Here is a 9,718-nt window from a genome sequence, read left to right on the forward strand (position 1 = left end):
TATATATATATATATATATACACCAAAAAATGATATATATTTTGTATAACACTGATGATTTCCAGCTGGACTTTGGGTTATTTGTTTTGTGGAAATTGAAAGGACCAATAAACTAAGTAGAAAAGATCTGGACCCCCGGGTCTTCAGAGCGGCCACAGGCCTAAAAGGGGAAGATTAGTTCCACTAAAACAATATAACTCCTCAGATTTAATACAACATCATTTTAATGAAACATATAAATTCACGGCTCATAAAACACAGAAAGTAAAAAGTCGTGAAAAGAAAAACTCAGGTCTGTGGTGCGTTCAGGGACCTACGAGGCTGCAAAGCTACAAAGCTAGGAGGCTTTGTATATATATATATATATATATATATATATATATATATATATATATATATATATATATATATATATATATATATATATATATATATATATATATATGTATATAAAATTGCATCTCAAAACTCACCTCTTCCAAACAGCTTTTAATGTGTGATTTGTTTCCTATCCTTTATCTTTTTTTATCCTGTACTGTTTGTTACTGTCTGTTTGTAAAAGCATGTTTTTAACGCTGTTTTAGCAGTGTTTTATTGAGGTTTTAATGGGAACACCACGGATATAGTACTATGTGAAGTCAATGGGTTCCTCAGTACCTTGCGCGACAAAAACGCATAATTTAGCCACTATAACAAAGAATAATATATAAATAATAATAATGTCATAATCCATGTATATATCACGACCACGGATCCCATTGACTTTGCATGGTACAATATCCGTGGTGCTCACACGGAATTATACCATTTTCAGTGTTGGTGCCACGGAAAATAGTGGTGAGAAGTCGTGGACATTTCACGGGTTTTTGTGAGATCAGGTTGGACTAAAACTCTCTACACCACAGACTAAAACTCACTACACCACAGACTAAAACTCACTACACCACAGACTAAAACTCTCTACACCACAGACTAAAACTCTCTACACCACAGACTAAAACTCTCTACACCACAGACTAAAACTCTCTACACCACAGACTAAAACTCTCTACACCACAGACTAAAACTCTCTACACCACAGACTAAAACTCTCTACACCACAGACTAAAACTCTCTACACCACAGACTAAAACTAAATACACCACAGACTAAAACTCTCTACACCACAGACTAAAACTCTCTACACCACAGACTAAAACTAAATACACCACAGACTAAAACTCTCTACACCACAGACTAAAACTCTCTACACCACAGACTAAAACTAAATACACCACAGACTAAAACTAAATACACCACAGACTAAAACTCTCTACACCACAGACTAAAACTAAATACACCACAGACTAAAACTCTCTACACCACAGACTAAAACTCTCTACACCACAGACTAAAACTCTCTACACCACAGACTAAAACTAAATACACCACAGACTAAAACTAAATACACCACAGACTAAAACTCTCTACACCACAGACTAAAACTAAATACACCACAGACTAAAACTCTCTACACCACAGACTAAAACTAAATACACCACAGACTAAAACTAAATACACCACAGACTAAAACTCTCTACACCACAGACTAAAACTCTCTACACCACAGAATAAAACTCTCTACACCACAGACTAAAACTCACTACACCACAGACTAAAACTCTCTACACCACAGACTAAAACTCTCTACACCACAGACTAAAACTCTCTACACCACAGAATAAAACTCTCTACACCACAGACTAAAACTCACTACACCACAGACTAAAACTCTCTACACCACAGACTAAAACTCTCTACACCACAGACTAAAACTCTCTACACCACAGACTAAAACTCTCTACACCACAGACTAAAACTCTCTACACCACAGACTAAAACTCTCTACACCACAGACTAAAACTCTCTACACCACAGACTAAAACTCTCTACACCACAGACTAAAACTCTCTACACCACAGACTAAAACTCTCTACACCACAGACTAAAACTCTCTACACCACAGACTAAAACTCTCTACACCACAGACTAAAACTCTCTACACCACAGACTAAAACTCTCTACACCACAGACTAAAACTCTCTACACCACAGACTAAAACTCTCTACACCACAGACTAAAACTAAATACACCACAGACTAAAACTCTCTACACCACAGACTAAAACTCTCTACACCACAGACTAAAACTCTCTACACCACAGACTAAAACTCTCTACACCACAGACTAAAACTCTCTACACCACAGACTAAAACTCTCTACACCACAGACTAAAACTCTCTACACCACAGACTAAAACTAAATACACCACAGACTAAAACTAAATACACCACAGACTAAAACTCTCTACACCACAGACTAAAACTAAATACACCACAGACTAAAACTCTCTACACCACAGACTAAAACTCTCTACACCACAGACTAAAACTAAATACACCACAGACTAAAACTCTCTACACCACAGACTAAAACTAAATACACCACAGACTAAAACTAAATACACCACAGACTAAAACTCTCTACACCACAGACTAAAACTCTCTACACCACAGACTAAAACTCTCTACACCACAGACTAAAACTCTCTACACCACAGACTAAAACTCTCTACACCACAGACTAAAACTCTCTACATCACAGACTAAAACTCTCTACACCACAGACTAAAACTAAATACACCACAGACTAAAACTAAATACACCACAGACTAAAACTCTCTACACCACAGACTAAAACTCTCTACACCACAGACTAAAACTCTCTACACCACAGACTAAAACTCTCTACACCACAGACTAAAACTCTCTACACCACAGACTAAAACTAAATACACCACAGACTAAAACTCTCTACACCACAGACTAAAACTAAATACACCACAGACTAAAACTCTCTACACCACAGACTAAAACTAAATACACCACAGACGTAAGAACAGGTGACCTCATAGATGGGAATTGACCACGAGGTGAGGTAGCAGCCCAAACTGAAAGCAGCACAGCTTCACTTTTCCAGGTAGAGCAGTGTTGTTAATCGGCTTGAGGCCGCTGATTGTTTCCTGCCTGAGTTGTTCCACCTGCTCAGTCTTTAAGTTCTGCTGTACGATCGGCCGAGGCTTTTGATCGGCGTCTCCAGAACCGTTGGGATTGGCTGGTCGTCATCGTGGAACCTCTCATTGGTTAGCTTACCTTTGACAATGGAGATCCTACGGGATTTGCTGGGTTTAGACAGAGCTAGCTGCTACTAGTTAGCTCAACTAACTAGCTGGTTGGCAGATTTCTGGTTACAGTCCGGTTCAGTCCGGTTTAGTCCGGTTCCAGGAAACATCCGGGATGCTGAACGTAAACGTACATCAGTGTCATCTGCATATAGACTGACATTTGTACCAATTTTTTCAATTCAATTCAGTTTTATTTAAAAAGTGTCTATTGAAGTTGATCCAGGATCTTTCCAGAGACCAGAACACTCAATTATTACATAAACATCAAATAAACAATGGCAGGTAAAACCCCCTGGTGGGAGAAAAGCCGTAATCAATCAGCTCCAAATGAGTGTCATCTGCATAGAATAATAATAATTAGTGATGCATCGATTGTTCGGTAACTGAAATTGTTCGGCCGAAAATGTCAAAAAAACACTTTGGGTGTTCGGTGGAATAAGTGGGAAAAAACCGAACAATTAATAACGGCGTTGTAAAATAAGGAAATAGACTGGCCACTCCCGTAACTGTTGCACCACAAACATAAATCGTTGGCCAACCAAAAAGTAACCACATAAGAATTTTACCAACATTCACCAGGAGGTGGAACCAAAACAACATAATGCTGGAAATTAAAACATGTTCAGTTTTTTATGTTCAATAAATATTTTCTACCTTGTAATTTTGTAAAAGATTTTTTTCTTTGAAAAGCCTAAATCAAATGTATTTGATTTATGCAATGGTGAAAAAATTGGCAAAATAAATGAAAAACTGTGAAGAACCATGTGGGTATTGTTCGGTATTCGGCCAAGTGTTTATTATTATTTTCGGTTTCGGTTTCGGCCACAAATTTTCATTTCGGTGCATCACTAATAATAATCAATTTTATTTATATAGCATTTTTTAAAAGATCTCAAAGACGGACATTTGTATCAACAACAGAGTGTGATCTTGTGGAACTAAAGAACCAAAATCCTCGTGGTTTCCTCAGTGGGAACGATCCTCGTTTCCATGGCGACGGCAGACAGGAAACCATGACAACGGAGCTGCAGACGAGGTACGAGGTTTGGTTTTTATTCAGGACAAACGGACAGACGGAGGAATAGTCTCTTCACAATCACTTCCTCTGTTCGGCCCAGGCCCCGCCCCCACAGGCCCAGGCCCCGCCCACACGGAAACAGGCCCCGCCCCCAGGTCCGTCCTCAGTAGGGCTTCCCTCCTAGCGCCGTTAGCATCTCCTCTCTCTCCGCCGCCGTGGGCATGTCGGGCCGGACGCCGTCCCGCCTCCTCTGGACCATGATGCCGTGCTGCAACACAGGTAAACACACCTGTTAGCTCACCTGTTAGCACACCTGGTTAGCACAGGTAAACACACCTGTTAGCACACCTGTTACCACAGGAAAACATACCTGGTTAGCACAGGAGCTAACTACTGATGAGCTAGTTTACCTGGACAGAATAATTAAACGAATATAGATGAAATACTAAACACTAAGACGGAGGTAAAGTCCAGGTAACTACGGCAACGACACACCTGGCTGAAGAGCTACGAGCTAAAGTGGCTAAAACAGAACTTTAGCGTGGGATCATTTACAGGTGAGCTGCTACTACAGGTGAGTTACAGGTGATTTTCTGCTACAGGTGAGTTACAGGTGAGTTTCTGCTACAGGTGAGTTTCTGCTACAGGTGAGTTACAGGTGAGTTTCTGCTACAGGTGAGTTTCTGCTACAGGTGAGTTTCTGCTACAGGTGAGCTGCTACTACAGGTGAGCTGCTACTACAGGTGAGCTGCTACTACAGGTGAGTTACAGGTGATTTTCTGCTACAGGTGAGTTTCTGCTACAGGTGAGTTTCTGCTACAGGTGAGTTTCTGCTACAGGTGAGTTTCTGCTACAGGTGAGTTACAGGTGAGTTTCTGCTACAGGTGAGTTTCTGCTACAGGTGAGTTACAGGTGAGTTACAGGTGAGTTCCTGTTACAGGTGAGTCCTCCAGGTGTCTCTACTCACCCAGTACTTCCTGCAGTTCTTGTATCTCTGGAAATACATGGAGCACATGCTCTTGTCGTAGTTGTTGATGTCCAGACATTTCTGAGACGCGTCGCTCTCCTGGAACACAAAGATGGCCGCCGTCAAAGATGGCCGTCACCGGGTCTCGTTTCCCCTAGCAACCCTCTAGCAACGCCCTAGCAACGCCCCTAGCAACCCCCTAGCAACGCCCTAGCAACCCCCTAGCAACCCCCTAGCAACCCTCTAGCAACGCCCTAGCAACGCCCCTAGCAACGCCCCTAGCAACGCCCTAGCAACCCCCTAGCAACGCCCTAGCAACCCCCTAGCAACCCACTAGCAACCCCCTAGCAACGCCCTAGCAAAGCCCTAGCAACGCCCTAGCAACGCCCTAAAAACCCCCATAACAATGCCCTAGCAACGCCCTAGCAACCCCCTAGCAACGCCCTAGCAACGCCCGAGCAACGCCCTAGCAACCCCCTAGCAACGCCCTAAAAACCCCCATAGCAACCCCCTAGCAACGCCCTAGCAACCCCCTAGCAACCCCCTAGGAACCCCTAGCAACCCCCTAACAACCCCCTAGCAACCCCCTAGCAACGCCCTAGCAACGCCCTAGCAACGCCCTAAAAACCCCCATAGCAACGCCCTAGCAACTCCCTAGCAACCCCCTAGCAACGCCCTAGCAACCCCCTAGCAACGCCCTAGCAATGCCCTAAAAACCCCCTAGCAACCCCCTAGCAACGCCCTAGCAACCCCCTAGCAACGCCCTAGCAACCCTCTAGCAACGCCCTAGCAACGCCCTACAAACCCCTTAGCAACCCCCTAGCAACGCCCTAGCAACCCCCTAGCAACGCCCTAGCAACGCCCTAGCAACTCCCTAGCAACCCCCTAACAACCCCTTAGCAACCCCCGAGCAACGCCCTAGCAACCCCCTAGCAACGCCCTAGAAACGCCCTAGCAACCCCCGAGCAACGCCCTAGCAACCCCCTAGCAACGCCCTAGCAACCCCCGAGCAACGCCCTAGCAACGCCCTAGCAACCCCCTAGCAACGCCCTAGCAACCCCCTAACAACCCCCTAGCAACGCCTTAGCAACCCCCTAGCAACGCCCTAGCAACCCCTTAGCAACGCCCTAGCAACGCCCTAGCAACTCCCTAGCAACGCCCTAGCAACCCCCTAGCAACCCCCTAGCAACGCCCCTAGCAACCCCCTAGCAACCCCCTAGCAACGCCCTAGCAACGCCCTAGCAACCCCCTAGCAACCCCCTAGCATGCCCTAGCAACCCCCTAGCAACGCCCTAGCAACGCCCTAGCAACCCCCTAGCAACTCCCTAGCAACGCCCTAGCAACCCCCTAGCAACCCCCTAACAACCCCCTAGCAACGCCCTAGCAACCCCCTAGCAACGCCCTAGCAACCCCCTAGCAACCCCCTAGCAACGCCCTAGCAACCCCCTAGCAACCCCCTAGCAACGCCCTAACAACCCCCTAGCAACGCCCTAGCAACCCCCTAGCAACTCCCTAACAACCCCCTAGCAACCCCCTAGCAACGCCCTAGCAACCCTTAGCAACGCCCTAGCAACCCCCTAGCAACCCCCTAGCAACCCCCTAGCAACGCCCTAGCAACCCCCTAGCAACCCCCTAACAACCCCGTAGCAACCCCCTAGCAACGCCCTAGCAACCCCCTAGCAACGCCCTAGCAACCCCCTAGCAACGCCCTAGCAACCCCCTAACAACCCCCTAGCAACGCCCTAGCAACCCCCTGCTAACCCCCTAGCAACGCCCTAACAACCCCCTAGCAACGCCCTAACAACCCCCTAGCAACGCCCTAACAACCCCCTAGCAACGCCCTAGCAACCCCCTAGCAACCCCCTGCTAACCCCCTAGCAACGCCCTAGCAACCCCTTAGCAACGCCCTAACAACCCCCTAGCATGCCCTAGCAACGCCCAAGAAACCCCCTAGCAACGCCCTAGGAACGCCCTAGCAACCGTTCTGAACTCACCTGGATGCAGGGGTTGCTGTCCTGGTTCCGGACCTTCCTCGTGTTCTTATCCATCTGGACCTGGGAGAGGGAACAACATGAGAAGGGGCTGGTGGCTAAAGCTAGCTTTGATTGACAGGTGGGCGTGTCCCTGGCTGTGCTCGGTGTAGAGAAAAAGAGGCTTTAAAACTGCTTTTTTTAAATTTCTTTTACAAACATTTAATTTATGAAGTCAGTAATTCACATAAAAAATATTTTGAAGACAAAAATAACTTCTTATTTTTGTCTTCAAAATACTTTATGTGAATTTTGGAGTTTAAAGGTCAGAACGGTGTTTCATCCCGCCTGCACCAAACATGTCTGACCAATGGGGAAGCTCCGCCCACGGCAGGATGTGTGTCGAAATTATTCAATCAAAAAAATAAGACTTCAAAAGTTTTCACTTCAATCCAAAAAAAAAAAATCACTTCAAATCGAAAAGAATATTTTCGATCAAAAAAAAATGTTCAAATGCAATTCCTTCTTTTTTGAATTAAATGATAAAGACACAAAGGTCCATCCCATAATAATATGGCCCAAACACAAAACAAGACTTCAATCAAAAAAGTTGCTTCAAACAAAAGAAACTTCACTTCTATCAAAGAAAACATTTACAATCAAAGAAAAACAGTTTTCAAATGCATTTTTGTTCTCAAATATTTTCTTGCATTCAAACACTTTTTTCTTTGATTGAAGTGAATTTTCTTTTATTGAAAATATATTTTTTGATTGAAGTAATCTTTTTTTTGATTGAATAATTAAGAAACAAATCTACCTCCGTACAGGGGCCCCAACAAAACCTTGGCCCTCAAAAATCTGAGGTGACGGCCTTGTGAATCACGTGACCTGAACCAAGTGACCTGGACCACGTGACCCCCCAGGTCCCCGTCCCTGGACCACCAGCTGATTTCTGTCCAGGTCTCTGCAAGGTCACGGTTCCCAGGGGGGGTTAAAACGCAGCAGCTGCAGGCCGAACTGAAGACTGGACCTCCATCTAAAGGGGTTTATCTTTATTTAGTCGCTCAAGTATCAGGACTTTTGTCTACAAGTATGTAAAGTTTAATTCAGCGTTAATCTGAACGGAGCCTGGCGGGAATCCCGCGATCCTGTTACATCACGTGAATAAAACGCGGAATAAAACGCGTGCGTGGGGTCTGATGAGGTGAAACCAGGTGAGATAAGGTGAGAAAAGGTGAGCTGAGGGCTTGTTGGTGTTTATTTGTTGTTTTCTTCACACAGAAGAGGTGCAGGTTCTGCTCGGACTCACCTGAAACGGACGTTCCGGAAACCTCGCGGGGGAAGATTTAAGCGGCGGACACACTTCCGGTCTGTTCCCGTTCAGCAGAAACTTTTTTTTGTTTTTTTCCTTTATTTAAATCTTGAAACACAATGAAAGATTAAGATTAAAGGCAAAATACAAATACAGAGATTCCAGCACAAAATTGAAAAGAATTAAACAAAAAAATATATAAAGGACAAGACAGTTGAATGTAGATTAAAAAGATAAATTATTAAAAATAAAAACAGCATAATGTGCGAGAGTAAGTTTCATGTTAACAGATTCAGTGATTTACAAATGCCGATGGTTTTTTGTGTTTTTTGTTTTTCCATGAGTAGATCGTCCTCATATACAATATAATAATAATAATATAATATAATATAATATAATATAATATAATAATATTGTTCAAGTTCTTTTTTGAGTATAAAGGCTTTTTCTGTGGATGAATTTGCACTCATGTATGTGAAACTTTGCTAGAAATAAAGACAGATTTATAAAAAATTAAAGCCTCACTATCTTTGTGATTAAAATGATGAAAACCAAAAATAACAACATTCTTATAATAAAGATGAAAATCAGAAAAGACAGAATCAGCAATAAACTTGTGGAAGGAAATCCCTCCAGAATTTATAAGTGAATAATTTACATGAGCAGAATAAGTGAGGATGTTTTTGGCAAAAAGAACAATTAACACCTATATAATTCTTAAATTTTGATAAATATTGTTTTGCAGGGTAGAATTTGTGTATTTAAAAGAGATCTTTGACTTTATTTGTTGGTCCAGCTGATTCTGGATCCACCGGAGACACAAACTGATGAGTTTAACAACACGAGCAGCTCCGTATCGATCACCGCCTCTGACCGGCCAATAGGAGCCCGGCGCGGCTGAGTGACGGCTCCCTCGGCCAATGAGAGGCCTCGTATCCGCTCAGGCCCCGCCCACCAGGGGCGGAGAAACCCGAACGGAGCCGAACTATCCCGAAGAAAAAAACGATTTCATATTCACTCATTTACTGTTTGCAAAGGTTTTAACAACAAAAAAAGGAAAGAAATACAAGTGTTTTTTTGTAAAATAATTTTATATGAGAGCAAGAGTATAAGTACGGAAGTATCAGGGCCATGAAGGAGAAAAATACTTGAGAGGGGAAGATTTCTTTTTATTGTCCACTTCGAGAAAAAAGTCGAAATGTCGAGAAAAAAGTCGAAATGTCGAAAT

General features: G+C 43.6%; 1 protein-coding gene across 1 annotated transcript; it reads right to left on the reverse strand.

Moving 5' to 3' along the window:
- Window positions 1-3,406: 3,406 nt before the first annotated feature.
- On the reverse strand, window positions 3,407-8,530 carry chchd7 (coiled-coil-helix-coiled-coil-helix domain containing 7). Its single transcript, XM_061713320.1, has 4 exons — window positions 8,488-8,530; window positions 7,203-7,262; window positions 5,209-5,307; window positions 3,407-4,509 (listed from the first exon to the last, which is right to left on the reverse strand). Exons 2-4 carry the CDS (start codon window positions 7,254-7,256, stop codon window positions 4,405-4,407), a joined length of 258 nt encoding a protein of 85 aa, XP_061569304.1. The 5' UTR covers window positions 7,257-7,262; window positions 8,488-8,530; the 3' UTR covers window positions 3,407-4,404.
- Window positions 8,531-9,718: the final 1,188 nt, after the last annotated feature.

This window comes from Cololabis saira, chromosome 22 (genome assembly GCF_033807715.1).
Source record: "Cololabis saira isolate AMF1-May2022 chromosome 22, fColSai1.1, whole genome shotgun sequence".
In the NCBI taxonomy this organism is placed as follows: domain Eukaryota; kingdom Metazoa; phylum Chordata; class Actinopteri; order Beloniformes; family Belonidae; genus Cololabis; species Cololabis saira.

Bases quoted from the DNA above. Each gene is read 5' to 3' on its own strand.
- chchd7 (XM_061713320.1), bottom strand. From the start codon at position 7,256: ATGGATAAGAACACGAGGAAGGTCCGGAACCAGGACAGCAACCCCTGC. The intron at 5,308-7,202 runs GTGAGTTCAGAA...TTTGTGTTCCAG, and splicing joins ACAGCAACCCCTGCATCCAG to GAGAGCGACGCGTCTCAGAA. The intron at 4,510-5,208 runs GTGAGTAGAGAC...CCTGTGTTGCAG, and splicing joins AGAACTGCAGGAAGTACTGG to CACGGCATCATGGTCCAGAG.